Genomic DNA, 18,555 nt, shown 5'->3' on the forward strand with positions numbered 1-18,555 from the left:
AACTGCTAGACAGAGGAGGCAGAACCAGCCAGCCTTGTAGCCACTCAGGCTACTACTGCCTCCCCTAGTCTGTGAAGACAGGACGATGGAAATGCCTACGTCACAGAGCCACTCTGATACCTGACACATGCCTCCTCTGCTTCCACTTTTAAATATATTCACCAGAGACCAGAACACAGAATCTCTCTCTCTCTCTCTCTCTCTCTCTCTCTCTCTCTCTCTCTCTCTCTCTCTCTCACTCTCTCTCTCTGGGTCATAAGGCTGAAACTCTGGGCCTGGGCGCTGTCCCTCAGCTCTTCAGCTCAAGGCTAGCGCTCTACCACTTAAGCCACAGTGCCATTTCCGGTTTCCTGGTGGTTAGCTGAAGATAGGAGTCTCGTGCACAGACTTTCCTGCCTGGGCTCGCTTTGAACCTCAATCCTCAGATCTCAGCCCCCTGAGTAGTTAGGGTAGGCCCCTGGCTTTTGTTTTTTTTGGGGGGGCGGGGATACTGGGGTTTTAACTCAGGACCTGACAGTCCCTGAGCTTCTTTTGCTCAAGGCTAGCATTCTACACCACTTGAGCCACAGTATCGGGGCTTCATGCATGCTAGACAAGCACTCTATCACTGAGCCACATTCCCAGCCCTACCAAGTCAACTTGGACATACTCTTTTTTTGTTCAAGAACTATGCTTCACTAGAGTTGGTCTATGTGAAATACAAATTAAAAGTTAACTTACTTTATATAAATTCAAACATAACCAATACATTTATTTTACAAGTGTTATCTATTTAAAGTGCAAATACCTCTTGAGCAGAAATACTGGGATATTCACATTAGGGTCAGAAAACACCAAAACCCACACAGTTCTCGAACCACTAGGATAAGGAAGTCCACATTATGAGTGAGGAGAAGCTAATTATTCTTGGAGAATGCAAGAGAAAAGGACACCCTGGCCACGGCTACCTCCTCCAGGTGCTAGATGTCCCACTGAGGTAAAGCTGGGACACAGGCTGTTGGAATGTCGGCCTGGGAGGCAGTGACAGGCACCCAGGCATCTTGAAAGGGGAAAAGATGGGTGTGATCATACAGGTGCTAAGCCAGGCCATGCTGGTAATGCCCACTTCCTGATTAGCAGGTTACTCTTGCAAATAGACAGTTCAAATGGCAACCACAAAGTTACCCTAATCAGCACATTTCCTAGCACTCCTGCAGAGTCCCGCCCCTACCCTAGCAGGTTTCCAGCTTCAGCCACGTAAGTGGCTCCCAAGCCCTTGCACCCTCAAGCCAGGATCTCTGGGTCACTGGCTCTCCAGATGTTACGCCAACAGGATCAGCTGCCACACCATGAGAAACAAGCCGGCTATGATCGAAGTCCCAGCTAGCCCTGCCTTGGAGGTGGCTACCACGTGACATTCCACCAGGACTCAGTATCAGAGGGGCACAGCCATTCCCATACCTGGCTCTCTAAGGACCTGCAGAATCCCAGGCACAGGTCATTCACGGCACAGGCTTTGGAGTGGGTTGTTCCATGAAAAGAAGAAAACCCTCCTAAGGAAGCAGGGGAAGCAATGGAATTTCACCTAGTAGACAAGCAATACTAGGACATCTTCTGGGACAAAAGCAAGACAATTAGGGCCAGCTTGACAAACACTACCCTGACAGCAATGTGGAAAACATAGGGAAGGAGATGAAAATTGAAAATAAAAGTTGTAGGAAAGCCAAGCACTGTGGCTCACACCTATATTCCAGTTTGAAGCCAGCCCAGACAGTAAAGTCCATGAGACTTTTATCTCCAATAAACCACTCAGAAAAACTACTCAGAAGTAGCACTGTGTCTCAAGTGGTAGAGCACTAGCCTTAAGAGAAAAAAAAGAAAAGAAAAAAAGCCCAGGGACAGTGCCCAGGCCCTGAGTTCAAGCCCCAGGACTGGCATCCAAAGACTAGGTGGGGAGGGCGAGACAACAGCACTCTAGTCTTCTAGTCTTATTCACTAAATAAAAGAATTTGAGCTGGGCACCAGGGGCTCATGCCTGTAATCCTAACTTTTTAAGAGGCTGAGATCTGAGGGTCATGTTCAAAGCCAGACTGAGCGGGAAAGTTCCTAAGACTCTTATTTCCAATTAACCACCAGAAATCTGGAAGTGGCACTGTGGCTCAAAGTAGTAGAGCACTAGCCTTGAGAAGAAAACATCAGAGACAGTGCCCAGGCTCTTGAGTTCAAGTCCCACAACCACCAAAAAAAAAAAAAATCTAAATAAAAGATTATAATTCAGGTAGTGGCAAGTTGTCAGGAGAACATTTCTTAAAACTGGTCACTGGTGCCCTGGCACAGTACACTTGTAACAGTCTCCGCACTGTGGGGACACCAGCCCCTACAGACCTGCATGTGTGCGTGCATCATGTGTACGTGCATGTATCCGTGTACCCATGCATGCATGCATGCACGCGCCCGCCCTCCCCCACACATACACACTGGCAGCAGAGTCCAGCTGCCCACCACTGCCCAGAGTAAGGGAATCCAACACTGCATAGCTTCATGGTAGAGAACTGCTCTGGAAGTTTCCAGCTGCATCCCCAAGAGGACAGGGTGCACACTCTCAGCACAGTCATCCCTCGCTGTATCACAGTTCACTTATTGTGGCTTCATAAGGCACACTTTTTAAATATGCAAATAGTCCTCCCTCACCTATCGCAGGTGTTACATGCCAAAGACCCTCACTGTGGGTGCAAACATGCCAAGCAGCCATAAGTGAACCACAGTATAGTAAGGGAGGACTATCCAACACTGCTACCTCACAGATTCTCCCTGTTGCAGGGGTCTCTGGAACGTAACCCTGCTAGGTAAGGGATCACTGTATATTCTCAGTATACTCTCTAACATGCAGAGAAAGTCATAAAGTTAGTGATTCTCTATGAAGGAGCCAGGAGAAAAGAGGGGCAATCAATAGGACAAGGACTTTGTGTATTCCTGTCTTCTCACATAAAGTAAAGAATCGTCCCACACTCAGGAGGCTGAGGGGAGAATGGCAAGTTCCAGGCCCACCCAGGCTACAATGCAATGCAAGGACCACCCACCAATCCCTCAGTGCCTGTCAGTGCATGTGCCAGAGAGCAGTGAAACCCCAGACTAATCAAGCAGAAGATGCTCATCGTTAGGTTGTCTTAAGAATGCATAGCGAGGGGCTGGGGGTTTAGCCCAGCGGAAGGGCGCCCGCCTGGCGCGCGCAAGGCCCTGGGTTCGGTTCTCAGCCCTGGGGAAAAAAAAAAAAAAAAGAATGCATAATGAGCCATAAATTGGGAGGTGCACTGATTTTCATGGAAGCATTAAAGCAGGAACCAACCTAGCCACCTGCTGAAAAGCACAGGCTACACCAAAGCAATTACACCACCAACAGTTTAGAGAAAATCACCACTCAGGGGAAGCAACCACAAGGTCTGCTTCTGTTGTTCTAGAAACTAGCACAAGGCAAGATATAAACAAAAGAGTTTCTTAGTAATCACCCTAAACCACCACACCTTTAGATTGCTACCCGCCCAAGCTGGCTTTTCTGCGCTGTGCAAATCAGCTTCCCCTCCCCAGGGCATGCTCTCTAAACCTGGCAAATCATAGGCTGTCAGCCACTCAGGAGCAAGTTCACCCTGCTGCCAAGCAAGAGGTGCTGGTTTGAGGTTCCCTGAAGGCACTCCCAAACCCAGGCCAAGAAAAGCAACTCCACCCCAGGCCCCTGGAGAAAGGTCCCGCACTCCCGGCCCAGGAGTGACTCACTGGCAGTGCGAAGCCTCTTAGTCCACCTGTCCTCCCCTTGTAGGTAGGCACTGGCCACCCCTAGCGCAGACCCACAGAGGTTCTACAACAGCAGCTCATCCACGGAAAGCCCTGTTCTGGACTCTCAGAAAGACCTTACCATACCTATGCCAACCCACAGCAAGAACAAGACATAAGGCAAGCAAGGCTTGCCTGCGTGTCCCAGAGGAAAGCAGCAGTCCCACCCCACCAAGACAGGCTCAGCAACAGCACTCATCGGCATGGTACACACGAGGGACACGGTTACGCAGAAAAAAATCAACACCCACACGGCCAACTCCAGGCCAGCTCCACCCAAAACACAATGGGTTCTCGCCAGGCCAGGGAGCTCCTCGTGTTGGTGAGGCCAAAGCCTCACGCTGCCATCTCAGAATGAAGTACTGCACACAGGCCCTCATGCTTGCCTGCAAGGCCTCTCCCCACAGCACTATAGGAAAGAACTTCCTCTCACAACTGGGAGCCCAGGAGATCACAACTCGCAGCACATCTACTGGCTTGCAAAATTAAGCATCTGGAAGGGCCCACAACCCTAAGCTGAAGCTGGGCAGGGAGTGTGACAGCACAGGGGTGGAGACACCACGCTGCCCTCAGGACCACCTCAGGAAGTCGGAGCCAGAGACATCACCTACCAAGAGACAGAAGGAAAGGAATCTCCAGAAATGTGAAACTTAAGCCAGCGCTGGTGGCCTGTAATCCTAGCTACTCAGGAGACTAAGATCTGAGGATCAGTTCAAAGCCAGCCCACGCACAAATGTTCATAACTCTTATCTCCAATAAACCACTCAGGAAACCGGAAGTGGCGCTGTGGCTCAAACGGTTGAGAGCTAGCCTTGAGCTGAAGAACTCAGGGACAGCACCCAGGCCCAGAGTTCAAGACCCAAGACCAACCAAAACAACAAACACAAAACAAAAGAAGTGAAACTTAATTGCTGAAGTTATCAATGGCTGGGATAAGTGGGTAAATGATTAGAATCAGCAAAGTCTTGCCGGGTGCCAGTGGCTCACACCTGAAATCCCAGCTACTCAGGAGGTTGAGATCTAAGGACTGCAATTTGAAGTCAGCCATGAGAAGTTGCCATGAGACTCACATCCAATTAACCACTCAAAACCAAGAAGTGGAGCTGTAGTTCAAAATGGTGGAGCACTAGCCTTGAGCAAAAGAGGTCAGGGATAGCATCCAGGCCCTGAGGTCAAGCCCACAACCAACAACAACAAAAATAATCAGTAAGATCCCACAATGAAAAATGTATTTTTCTTCCCCAGCTGGGGCTGAGACTCACTAATACTGTGCTTGCCTAGTTGCACAAGACCCTGGGTTTAATCCCCAGCACTGCAAAACTGAATGAATACATACATATATACAAATACACATATACATATGCTAGGTAAGGGCCCCAACTAGAATCGACTATTAACAGCAACAAAATCATATGAAATGAGGTCCAAGACCTGGAAGGAAAACCCACCAGCAGAAAAGACTCTGGGCAACAGGGCAAGGAGAGGGCCAGCCCCGGGGGCACAGCGTTCCAGCCCTTCTCAAGTGTACCGGTGTGATTAATACAGTTCAGTTTCAAATGATTTTTAGGTATAAATAACCATTTCCCAATCACCTGACATATGCCCAGAACACTGGTGGTCTCTTCCCACCCACCAGGACCCTGAGCAGGGGTCGGAGACACACTCCGCTCAGAAATGGATCCTCTACCTGTGCCTGCAGAGCCAGGCACTGGGACATGGAGGGGAAAGCAGGCAGGCTGGCTCTGGCCCTGAAACCTGACTATGAGAACACACAGATACAAGCCCTGTGTGGAACTAGAGAAAGGAGGTACCCACAGCAAGAAAAAAGTGAGCGGGGAAGGGCTGAAGCCATGCAACACTACGATACACTGAGAAGCACCAGGGCTCCCAGAGACCCAACAACCATGTAGAACATGCCTCACGGAAACCCACAAGCCCTAGTCTGAATAGCCATACTTCTGCTGTGACATGAGACAGCAAAAGTAGCTGGGATGAGCCGGGCGCCGGCGGCCCACGCCTGTCATCCTAACTATTCAGGAGGCTGAGATCTGAGGATCGTGGTTCAAAGCCAGCCCGGGCAGGAACATCTGTGAGACTCTTGTCTCCAATAAACCACTAGAAAACCGGAAGTGGTGCTATGGCTCAAGCAGTAGAGTGCTTGCCTTGAGCTGAAGAGCACAGGGACAGCGCCCAAGCCCAGAGTTCAAGCCCCGTGACCGACAAAAAGAAAAAAAAGGTAGCTGGGATATAGGATATACCTGGCAGAACCTAGCATTCCACAGTGGAGCCCTGCACCACCTACCAGAAGGAACTGGTCAGACACATGGCTCAGCACACAGACCTGTAGCTCACAGACCTGTGAGAGGAGCTGACTTTCAGAACAAAGTATCAGCTACCCCAAGTTCTTCAAGAAAGAACAGAGAACAATTCCCAGGAGCCAGTTCCCAGGCAATTCTATGATACAGTGAGCAAGCAGCCAAAGGGCTGCCAATGAACCAACTACTGCTAAAGACCAGCTTCTCTGATGAGTGTACCAGTCACAGCTGTACAGGTGCTCACAGGTCCCTCAGCAGTGCTCCTGATGGACAGGAGCGTGAAGACAGTTGCCAGTCACAGAGCATCCCCATCCCCCTGGTATTTAGGTTGCCAGCCCCCTGGCCTTGCTCACAGGGGCAGGAAGAACCCCTGCCTGTCTTTCCTGAGCCAATGCCTCAGCATATTCTCTCTGTGGCTCTTTTCCACTCCTTGTCCCTGGATGGTCAGCCCAGGCAGGTCCAGGGAACCTGCCTGATGACCACAGACGAAGGAGCAGAGGGCCACCCTGGCAGACAAGTGCCATGGACCCAACAGGCGAGGAGGGCATGCAGCTGAGGGGTAGATCCACTGCTCCAGAGTGGGCCGGCTCCCTGTCCGGTCCAGAGAAGGGTTAGGCAGAGGGGACAGGCAAGGGCAGAGTGGAACAAGGAGCCAGGCTGCAGGGAGACGGCCTGCAGGGGAGGAGGAAGACGACTCTGTGAGGCTGACAGGCTCTGGTCAGGACAGGGGACCTGAGAGCCAATCCACCAGACAGTGGCATACAAGCACCTCAGTCACACTGCTGGACCCAGGTACAGGTGGCTGAGAGGAACAATTATGGGAATTATCATGGGTTTGGAGGTGTCCTGGTGTACCCACCCAGTCCACAGAACACGGACAGAGATCAAGAAACAAAGGCCAAAGAAGAATTAGGGATGAGAGGTCAACAGCAAAGACAAAGGGGTGTGTGTAAGAGTGTGGGCAGCCACCCATCACACACCAATGAACCAGGATGGGCAAGGGAGAGGGAGGGCAGCGCAGGGCTGTGGCTCCTGGCCACGTGCAGAAGCCACGGAACAGGGCCAGTAGGGAACACTGGCCACCACAGCCAGCAGCGCCACCGCGTCCCACACCGGCAGGCAGGATGAGGAGGAGGAAGCCTGACCTGCCGGGCACCAGGGGCTCACACCTGTGATCCTAGCTACTCACGAGGCTGTGATCTGAGGACTAAGGTTCCAAGCCAGACCCCGCAGGAAAATCTGAGACTAATATCTCCAACTAATAGCCAAAAAAAAATAAAAAATGAAAGTGGCCAGGCACCAGTGGTTCACACCTGTGATCCAAACTCCAAACTACTCAAGAGGCTGAGATCTGAGGATTGCAGTTCGAAGCCAGACCAGGCAGGAAAAGTCTATAAGACACTTACCTCCAATTAATCACAGAAAAGGCCAGAAGTGGTGCTGTGGCTCAAGTGGTAGAATGCTAGCCTTGTGGAAAAGGAGCCCAGGGACAGTGCCTAAGCCCAGAGTTCAAGACCTAGGACTAGCCAAAAAAAAAAAGGGGGAAAAAGCCAGAAATGGAGCTATGGCTCAAAGTGGTAGAGCACTAGCCTTGGGCACAAAAAAGCTCAAGGACAGAGCCCAGGCCCTGAGTTCAAGACCCAGGACTAACACACATAAAAAATAATACAGTAGGGCTGGGAAGGTGGCTCAGTAGTAGAGCGCTTGCCTTGCATGCATGAGGCCCTGGGTTCCATTCCTCAGCATCACATTAGCAAAAAGAAAAAGAGCCGAAAGTGGCACTGTGGCTCAAGTGGTAGAGCGCTAGCCTTGAGCTGAAGAGCTGAAGGACAGCGCCCAGACCCAGAGTTCAGGCCCACGACCGGACCCAAAAGAAAAAAAAAAATATACAGTAATTCAATTCATTCCAAGTATAGGACCCATGCTCCAGAGTGTGGCACCACACTCTCCTACAAGACTCACACCCACATAAAATGCTGTGACATGAAGTGCAATAGCTAGGTAACGTCTACTGAAAGCCATGAACAGTCTGAAAAGTTCTAACTCACGAACCCATGTCCTCTGAACCTGTATACAGGACAACCAGTAAGCAACACAAGGCCTGATGTTCCTGTCCTGTTTTCTCTGCCCCAAAGCCTGCCTGAGCACTGTGACTGAAAGTACAACCTGTCCTGGACTCATGAGCCCAGAGTGTCTTGATACAGCAGGGAGCAATCTCCCCAGGAGCCTACAAGAGAACGATGCTGGGCTTGGATGCTCTTTATCTGAAGAGGACTACAGGCTCTAATTGGCCTCCACATATCTCTGAGGCAAGAGACGTTTGTCACTTCTTTTCCAGATGGAGCAAGGCACCTCACCTGCACCTAGGTCACTGGGACAGATGAAATACAGGCACGGGCGAAGCACACCCAGAGTCCACGGCCAGGGCCCCCAGTAGCCAGCCTCCCTAAGGCAAGCAGATGAAGTGTACAACACTGACCACCAGTCCCTCCTCCCTGCCCAAACTAGGGACCCCAGTGTCCTTTAACCAACACACAAGAAACAAGGAAGCCTGTACCTATCTCCTGCAGGTAGCACACAGCAGACAGGTGGGCCTCTCCTGGTACAGGGGTAAGTGCTACCGGGGGATTTCTCAGGAGCAAACCTAGAGCCCTCTATATGCTCTACTACTGAGCTACATCTCTAGAAATGATTCTGTCTTTTAACAGACTAATGCGCTGGGAAGGTGGCTCAGTGCTAGAGCGCTTGCCTTCCATGCATGAGGCCCTGGGTTCGATTCCTCTGCACCACATAAGCAGAAAAAGCTGGAAGTGGTGCTGTGGCTTAAGTTGAGGAGTGCTAGCCTTGAGCTAAAGAGCTGAGGAACAGCGCCCAGGCCCAGAGTTCAGGCCCCACGACCAACCAATAAAAACAAAAACAAAACAACAACAAAAAAAAACAGACTAATCCTTTTCTCAATGACAAACAAATACATGAGCACATACATGAGCAACCCCACTATGAAGAGAGATGTGGTCCATTCAGGTAGCCTTCATTGCTAGCAGTCTGCCTTCAGAAGCCCAAGTGCCTGTCTCTTCCCACTCACCAGAGAGAACAAAGAAAAATCATGTTAGGACTGGGTATGTGGCTTAGTGGTAGAGCTTGCCTAGAATCCATGAATTCCTGAGTTCAATTCCTCAGTACCACATAAAACAGAAAAAACTGGAAGTGGTGCTGTGGCTCAAGTGTTAAGAGTGCTAGCCTTGAGCAAAAGAAGCTATGGGACAGTGCCGAGGCCTTGAGTTCAAGCCCCAGGTCTGGCAAATAGGAAGAAAGGGAAAAAAAGGAGAAGGAGGAGGAGGAGGAGGAGGAGGAGGAGGAAGAGGAGGAGGAGGAGGAGGAGGAGGAGGAGGAGGAGGAGGAGGAGGAGGAGGAGGAGGAGGAGGAGGAGGAGGTAGAAGAGGAAGAGGGAGGGAGGGAGGAAGGATCAATCATATTAGACTGGAATCATAGGAGCCATCAAGTGAGCAGAATGAGAAAACTCACTCAAACGACAATTTTTATTTTTAGTAATTGTTTTCCTTCCTTGAATCTCCTCAATTTGCATTTAAACCTAATGCCCAAAATGGGGCTGAACAAAAGGGTGTTGTACAAAACAAGGTAAAGAGCACCACGGGGACACCAGTAAGGTAGAGTTGCCAAGCACTTGTTTCCCTCCCAGAGGAGCCAAGAGGCCGGTGCTTCAAGGGAAATAAAACCAACCCTAGTTTCGATGGGACTTGTTCAGGGTTCACCTGTTTCGCCTAACCCACACTAATGAACAGGTGGATAAAAACGGAGCCAACTGCATCAAAGGAGACATGCAATCCTGAAGCACAATACACCTGCAAGTTTCATCATGCACAGGATACCCAACCCTCTGCCTTCAGGTCTAACAAGCCCATGGTGAAACCCGCTCCACCTCTGAGCACTCAGCACTTCCTCTTGCCCTGGAGCCTCCACCAGTCTCGACAGACCCTTCAACAGAGAAGGGGAAGCACATGCTGACTCTGGAAAGACTCAGGCTTTCTACAAGCAGCAGGACCTTCACCTTCAGAAGGTGCTGGACGGGATTTGCCCACACTAGGAGCCATAGGAGGTCGGCCGCCAAAGCTGTTGCTCCACAGCAGTTTCATTCATCTACTTCCCAGGATTTCAGCTGTCTGCGTCAGACAATTGCTCACCATAGCTCAGGGCAAATCTCTCCAGATAGAACCGAGGTGCTGTTGCTAAACTGCCTCAGTGTTCTGTCCCAAACCCGCTCCTCTGTCAACACAGGCCAGGCTGGGGGACAAGCCCCTGGAACTTTCTTATACCTCGGGAGAAAGGAAAAAAGAAAACTTCTCTCCTCTTGATGTGGAATTTGGAGATATGCAAATAAAAAGCACCCCCCCCCACTATCTGACTGGTTTAACTCCACTATACTGTGAGCAAGGACAAACAGGAAGCTTGCCTGTTCTTGGGTGTCAGCACAATCTGTCTCTGTGCACCCCTCACAGGAGAAGGCAGAAACAGAAAACAGAGGACCAAAAAGGGGAAAAACAGCTGGGCACTGGACACTGCCCAAGCAAGAAGGTCCATGAGAGTCTTACCTCCAATTAAACACCCAAAAAAGCTGGAAGTAGAGCTGTGGCTAAGTGGTGGAGTGTCAGCCTGGGCTCAGAGACAGAGTCTAGGCCCTGAGTTCAAGCCCCAAGACTGGCACCAAAAAGGGGGGGGAGGGCGTCCCTGAAAAAGAAGCTGTGGGCAGAACTAGAAGGAAAGTGACCACCACAACCTCTACAAGCCAGGAAGGACTGCAAGGCTCGAGGACACATTCAAAAGCACCAGCTAGGATCATTTCAGTCCTCCAAGGTGACCTGAACACGGCAGGCCACAACAGTCTCGCCTGGGTGAGCAATGCGCTGACTGTGCCAGCCCAGAGGGGGGTAGAGCTGGGGGGAAAACTCCGAGGCCAGACTAACGCCTGTAGAAAACCCTAGAAGCCCCACAAGAAGGCCGAATGTGGTAGAACAGGCCTGAAATCTAAGCACCCAGGAGGGCGAGGTAGGTTGATGGTGAGTTTAAGGCCAGCAAAAGTCCACAGCAAGACCCTGCTAAAAAAACAAAATGTTGTCATGGCAAAGGTGGTCTAAAACAATGAATCACCTGAGGTCAACCAAGCCTGTCCCCACTCCCAGCCACCCCACCAGGCAGCAACCACATTCTGAAGAGCCACCGGGACCAACAGGCTCAGGTTACACTTTTGTCTTCTCCATTGTTCTCTTAAGACTTTTCAAGAAGACTCCTGCAAAACTTTAAGGACCCGCTTATCCCCATACCTTCAATTAAACACCACCCTTACCAGAATAACCCAAACCCTAAATGCACACTCCCTCAGGCCCACCTCAGTGGGCACCATGACCTCCACGGCAGCCGCCAGCCACCCCGTATCCCTCCCCTGGAGCAGCTCACTGAAAGTCACTACAAATTCCTCCTGAAGCACCCCACAGGCCACGGAACAAGAACCTTCCGGGTCACGGCTGTGCATTTGTACTTGAGAAGCCCCACATTTTATTGATGTGGCAGGTATGCAGCCATATTATTTTTAAAGACTTCAGAAACAAATATTGTTTTTGAAAACAGCCTTGGGCTGAGAATATGGCTTGGTGGTAGAGTGCTTGCCCAGCAGGCATGAGACCCTGGGTTCGAGTCCTCAGTAACACACACACACACACACACACACACACACACACACACACACACACACACAGACAGACACACACACACACACACACACACACACACACACACACACGCCTGTGTCAGTGACTCATGCTACTTAAGTGGCAGAAAAACGCCTAAGACTCCTTTCTTAAAAGGAGCTGGATACAATAGTGTACCTGTTTACGAAGGGAGAGACACTATCTCAAAAGGAACCAGCAAAAACCAGAGTAGAGGTATGACTGAAAGGTAGAAGTACGCACTAGCAAGAGCAAGGACCGGAATTCAAATTCCAATATTGGGGGGAACAGAGGGGACAACTATTGTAGGCATAATCCAGTAACAGAGGGCTTGCCTAGCACACAGGGCCCTGGTCTGATTCCCGGCACCAAGCAAAAAAAAAAAGAAAAAAGAAAGAAAGAAAGAAAAAGGAAAGTATGAACTGGGGGGAGTGGAAAAACTTAGCGCTACTATCTACTGTTTGAGCTTTAGTACCATAAAAACTAAAAAATAGATGAATACATCAATACTGTTAAATGCCCAAGGGAACTGAAAATACAAGCTTAAACCAAAACTTGTGCGTAAAAGCTTCTATCAGGGGCTGGGAAGGTGGCTCAGTGGTAGAGTGCTTGTCTGAGGCCCTGGGTTCAATTCTTCAGCACCACATAAGCAAAAAGAAAAAAAGCTAGAAGTGGCGCGGTAGCTCAAGTGGTAGAGCGCTAGCCTTGAGCGAAGAGTTCAGGCCCCACGACTGGACCAAAAAAAAAAAAAAAAAAAAAAGCTCCTATCAATGTTAATCACAATAGCCAAAAGCACCCAGAAAATGGAATATTATCTGACCATAAACAGAAGCAGAGCACCGACACACGCCACATGGTGGGCCAACCCTAAGACCACTCAGTCAAAAAAGCCAGATAGGAGAGGCCACACCCTGCAGTCTCCAGGCATGAAATGTCTAGAACAGACAACTCCACGGACCAGCACGGGTAGTAGCCTCGGGGGCTGTGGAGAGCTTCATGGTACACGGGGTGATGGAGGGAGGAAACAAGGGTTGCAAAGCCTTGTAAACATGTAAAATGACTAAACTTTTCACATGAAGAGGCAAAATGTTCCTGGCATATAAATAAACATCTTCATGTGAATCACATCTTCATTTGTTTATTTCTTTACTTTTTATGAAGCTGGGGATGGATCCCAGCAGCTCCCTAACTCATAGTTTGCTCTTGTTTTTTGTTTGGTGCTAGGGATCAAACTCAAGGCCTTGCTGTGTTAAAAGGGACACAGAAAAAAGGAGGCATTTCCCACGTTTCTTTCTTACATGTTTGGAATGACAGTTCCCTGAGGACAAGAGTGATATGGGTTAAGAAGAAACTGCACTCAAACATTCCTCTCTCCGTGGCCCTGACACTCAAGGGCCTGATGGTGCTACCGGGATCCAGCAAGCCACGCTACCCAGAAGCCTGTCCACCCCGAGTGACCATTACAGCACTGGCCTGCTCTCCACCCAGCCCTCATGTGCCCTCTACCCCGCATCAGCCCACATCACCATCTGCATGGTGAGGCAGGTGGGCAGGCACAGACACCTGCATTCACACAGGCCCCACAAGGCCCTGCTCTCCTAAGTGAGCTGTCAGCATCCTCAGCCTCCGAGACAAGGACAAGAATAAATCTCAACCACTGCGATCAAAGAGGAGCAGGACCAGGTGCTAACTCTGCAGCCCACATCCCCAAAGACCCTGTCCACACTTTCCAAAAAGAAGGCTGGTTCTGGAGCCCAGGCCCCAGGAGGCCCTCTCCACTCTCAAGGATGCTAACCAGGGAGATTCCTAGCAACAGCTGCCCAGGCCACACCTCTTCTGTGGAATTCACACTAGATATTTTCTCCTCGTCAGCACTACAAGGCCACACAACAAACAAGCAAAGCAAAAGATCAGCAAGAGGCAGGGCATGAGGCGCCTTGTAGGTGCCAAGATCTGTGTTTAAACAATGATGCTAAAGGGCTGGGAAGGTGGCTCAGTGGTAGAGCGCTTGCCTTGCATGCCTGAGGCCCTGGGTTCCATTCCTCAGCACCACATAAGCAAAAAAAGTAAAAAGCCGGAAGTGGCACTGTGGCTCAAGTGGTAGAGCGCTAGCCTTGAGCTGAAGAGCTGAGGGACAGCGCCCAGGCCCACAGTTCAGGCCCCACGACCGGAATCAAAAAAAAAAAAAAAAAAAAACAATGATGCTAAAAAGACCGAAACCCACTCATCTGAGCAAAATCAGAGCTCAAACCCTAACTTCAAAGCCCTCCTTCACTAGGGCTGTAACAAAATTAAGCAGGAAGAAACTGAAGGCCTGCACCTCCATGGGCAACACCGCCCTCTGGTGGCAGTCTGAGAATCCATAGCTTTCATTTTTGCAGAAGTCTAGCTCAAGGTCACACAGCAGTGGGAAAAACTATACTGCCCCAAGAAGCAGATGATTCCCACCATGCTCCAGTCACTTCAGCAGAGAATTCCAAATCCCTACATTCTGGGTCCAGTGCAAGTGCTGATCCTGGCTTCCCCACACCCTGTCCCTGCACGTTACCACGTTACCAGAGCCTGCAGCGTCCCATCGGTGGCAATGATGCCATCAGCAGTCTGGAAGGAGTGGGCCAAGGTGCACAGGCTCCAGTCCAGGAAGCTAGCCATCTTCCTCTCTCTGACATCAGGACGTGTGATAAACCTGCCAAAGAGAACAAAATCACAAGCTCAACAAGCCTCTACCACCAAAAATGCATCATGTCCAACTGCCCACCCGCCCCGCCTGGGCCCTAGGCATGCTCTAAATTGTGCTGTCACTCTGTAGCAGGTGGGCAGCCCCTACGCAGGCTCCTTCACAGCTCCTCTTTCTCCAGAAGACCAAGTCCTGCCCACGGTCCCAGCAGCTAATTCTCCATCAGGATCTCTCAGACACACACAGGCCTCACTGCCCTGCCTCCTCCTATCTGGTCCCCAACTCATCTCCCATCCTCCTAGGTCACCACAGCTGAGAAGGGCCTATAAACTATCCCCCTCCACCTCAGGACACACCCCAGCAACCCGGCCCAGAACCAACGCTAGCCCAAAGACCTGTCTCAGGGCAACCACCACAAGCCCCTTTCCTTTCCCTCTCCCAGCCCTGTATCCTCCCACCCAACACTCATCCTCCAGCCCCTAAACCAGACCCCGGGCACTCCTCACTCTTCCAGCAGCCCCCATGCCAGTGCCCCCTCTGTGGCGCAGTGACTCAAGCCTGACTTTACCACTCGGAGAACAAAGCCCCATCTTTCCAAGGCTGATACTGAAACAGCAAGCCACAGAAGGACAGAAGGAAACAGCAGGAGAAAGTGCTGTGCCCCCACACCCAGCACAGGCACAGTGATAACCCAGAGGGGCCTACAATGGAGAGTTGGGCAAGAAGAGCCATCGCTATATGCAGTGGGAAACTGCTGTCCCCAGAAGCAACAAGAGCATGGCCCGGGGCGGGAAGGAGCTAAGAGGGTGCTAAGAACACAAAGAAGCAAGGTCAGTCAGGTAGCACAGGTGGCCAGGGCAGGCAAGCTGAGCCAGGCAGCAGGTCTGACCAGTGTCCTCACTACACTTCCAGGACACTCAACTAGAAGGGAGATGTGGAGATGCCGACACACTGACTGTGGTAATTCCTCTTCAATGGTGGGGTCATCTCCAGAGAAGCGTTCAACGTGGAGACTCCACATGCAATACACACTGGAGAGCTCCACGGTGCCCCATGCAGTGTGCGAGGACTGGAGCCACCAGTCCATGACGCTGGCTCTCCTCGAGCTCTAGCCATCTCCACTGGGACCTAAGCGTAAGTCACCCCTCCGCCGGTCCTCCTCCCCATCCCGTGTCTGACCTGATCAGCTGGCCTGCGCTAGAGCTGCCTCCATACTGGCTTGGTGACAAGTCGCCTCACGCATTACTGTGGTCTATTTCTTAGCAGAGCACAGTGAGCAGACATAGACAGCTGGCATTCCTCATCCCGTGAGCCCGCCTCCATCACATATGTGTATATGCATAGCCAAACAGGGTGGCAAATGCCTAGAATCCTAGAATTTGGAAGACTTAACACAAGAGGATCAAAATGACAAGCCAGGACCACACAGTGAGCTTGAGGTTAGCCTGGGCTACATAGCAAGACTCAGTTTCAAAACTGAATAAAGCCATATTTTTTCTACACAAATTTTGTAAGGCTGCATTGTATCTAAACATTTTAGCAACTATATAACACTATCAAAAGTTACAGGAAGCCGGTCGCCAGTGGCTCATGCCTATAATCCTAGCTACTCAGGAAGCTGAGATCTGAGGATCATGGTTCAAAGCCAGTCTGGGCAGGAAAGTCCCTGAGACTCTTGTCTCCAATAAACCACAAGAAAACCGGAAGTGGCGCTGTGGCTCAAGGGGTAGAGCGCTAGCCTTGAGCTGAAGAGTGCAAGGACAGTGCTCAAGCCCAGAGTTCAAGCCCCACAACCAACAAAAAGAAAAAAAGAAAGAAAAAAAAGAAACAAGTGCAGTTCCGAAGCCTCAGGCAGAACATGATATTGAAAGCAGGCGCCAGAGGGGGAAGCAGCATCAGAAGTGACCCCACACGGTAGGTAAACACCCTGCACGTCCCCCAACAAGACAACAAACGGACACAGGAGACAAGCAGAGACCACACTGGTAACACTCTAAGGCTCAGAAATTCCCACAGAGATCTGGCCTCTCCTGGATTTCCAGGTGGAAACCAACCCAATGAGCGAAACACTCATCTGGGCAGCAGCTGTCTCTTTTAACACTTTCTCATCTCGGCACTAGATGGCGTTGAAGCCTGTCTCAGCAATGACCAGCCCAAGGCTGGAAAAAATATGTTGTAGACTCCTCTCCTTGGAAGAGACTACATGTGGTAGCATACGCCTGGCATCCCAGCTATGGCAGGAAGATCAGGCAAAAAGGGAGATCCTACCTCAAAATAACAAGTGCAAATAGGGGCTGGAGTCATGGCTCAGCAGAAGTGCCTGCCAAGCAAGCTCAAGGCCCAGAGTTCAGTATTGCCAAAAAAAAAAAAAGAAGAGTAACAATTCACAATTCACAATGCACACATTATTTTATACAAATGATATGCTAAGGAAAAAAAAAGGAAAGAACTAGGAAAAATAAAAACAAAACTAGCCAGGCACAGGTGGGGCTCACGCCTGTCATCCTAGCTACTCAAGAGACTGAGATCTGAGGACCACAGTTCAAAGCCAGCCTGGGCAAAAAAGTTCATGAGACTCTTAGTGGTGCTATGGCACCAATAAGGCTAGCCTTGGGCACAAAGACGCTCAGGGATAGCACCAGGCCCTGAGTTCAAGCCCCAGGACAGGCAAAAAAGATAAGATACATACCACCTTTTACTTGACAAAGTTGGTAAACATTTATGAGGTCCCACTCAACTGGTAAATAAGGGAAACAGGGCCCTTCAGCTTATTCAATCTTTGTAATAATTGAATCTCAAACCCATATAATTCTTCACTCCACAAGTAGGAATTCATCCCAAGGAGCTTTATGTGGAATATTCAAGACAGTAGTGTTTATTCTTAATAGCCACACTATGGAAAGTGTAATCCTAACTACTCAGGAGGAGATCTGAGGACTGAGGTTCTAAAGTAGCACCAGCAGTAAAGTCCATGAGAATCTTATCTCCAATTAACCACCAGAAAACAGGAAGTGGTCGGGTGCAGGTGGCTCACGCCTGTAATCCTAGCTACCCAGGAGGCTGAGATCTGAGGATCACGGTTCAAAGCCAGCCCAGGCAGGAAAGTCTGTGAGACTGTGATCTCCAATAAACCAGTAGAAAACCGGAAGTATTGCTGTGGCTCAAGCCCCATGACTGACAAAAAATAAAAAAGTAAATAAATGGACTTGTTTAAAAAAATATTTTACAAATAATTGATACCAATTTAAAAAATAATTTTAGCCAGGCACTGAAGAGCTGAGGGACTGCGCCCAGACCCAGAGTTCAAGGTATACAACTGGAAAAATAAAATAATAATAATAATTTTAAAAGAAGAATGCTAATCTTACTAACCAATTGAGAAAGGTAGCCATCTTTGTATGCTACCCACAGAGCACTGATATCCGATGCCACATCAGAAGATGGAGCTGAGTTCTAGGCCCACAGGAGTGCAGCCATCTGACCCCCAGTCAGGTGACCGATGCAGGCAGCTATAGGCAGGGTATGGGAGCACATGTGGGTCTCATGCTCCAAACACAGGCTTCCTGTTACACTTGAATCTGACATGTTCCCAAACTCCTGCGTTCGTCTGTGTGTGTGCAGGCGCATTCAGGCTAGACCTGAGGGGGACTCACGTGCTCACTTGGTTTTTTCACCCTAGACTGTCACTGTACCACTACAGCCATAGCTCCACTTTCAGCTTTTCTTTTTTGGCTCGATCATAGGCCCTGAACTCTGGGCCTGGGCGCTGTCCCTGAGCTTCTTTTGGCTCAAGACTAGTGCTCTACCACTTGAGCCACAGCGCCACTTCCAGCTTTTTATGTGGTGCTGAGGAATCAAACCCAGGGCCTCATGCATGCGAGGCAAGCACTATACCACTAAGCCACCTTCCCAGCCCCACTTCTAGCCTTTTTTTTAGTCAGTCATAGGGCTTGAACTCTGGGCTTGGGCACTGTCCCTATGCTCTTCAGCTCAAGGCCAGTGCTCTACTGCTTGG

At 50.1% G+C, this 18,555-nt stretch overlaps 1 protein-coding gene across 1 annotated transcript in view; it reads right to left on the reverse strand.

Moving 5' to 3' along the window:
• LOC138818856 (tubulin-specific chaperone D-like) overlaps positions 1–18,555 on the reverse strand; it is a 147,913-nt gene that overhangs the window by 112,950 nt on the left and 16,408 nt on the right. The window contains exon 7 of the mRNA XM_070009999.1: positions 14,420–14,549. Coding sequence (XP_069866100.1) covers positions 14,420–14,549 — 130 coding nt within the window. The remainder of the gene's footprint in view (positions 1–14,419; positions 14,550–18,555) is intronic.

The sequence above is a fragment of the Dipodomys merriami genome, unplaced genomic scaffold (assembly GCF_024711535.1).
Source record: "Dipodomys merriami isolate MVZ:Mamm:240054 unplaced genomic scaffold, mDipMer1.0.p SCAF_783, whole genome shotgun sequence".
In the NCBI taxonomy this organism is placed as follows: Eukaryota; Metazoa; Chordata; class Mammalia; order Rodentia; family Heteromyidae; genus Dipodomys; species Dipodomys merriami.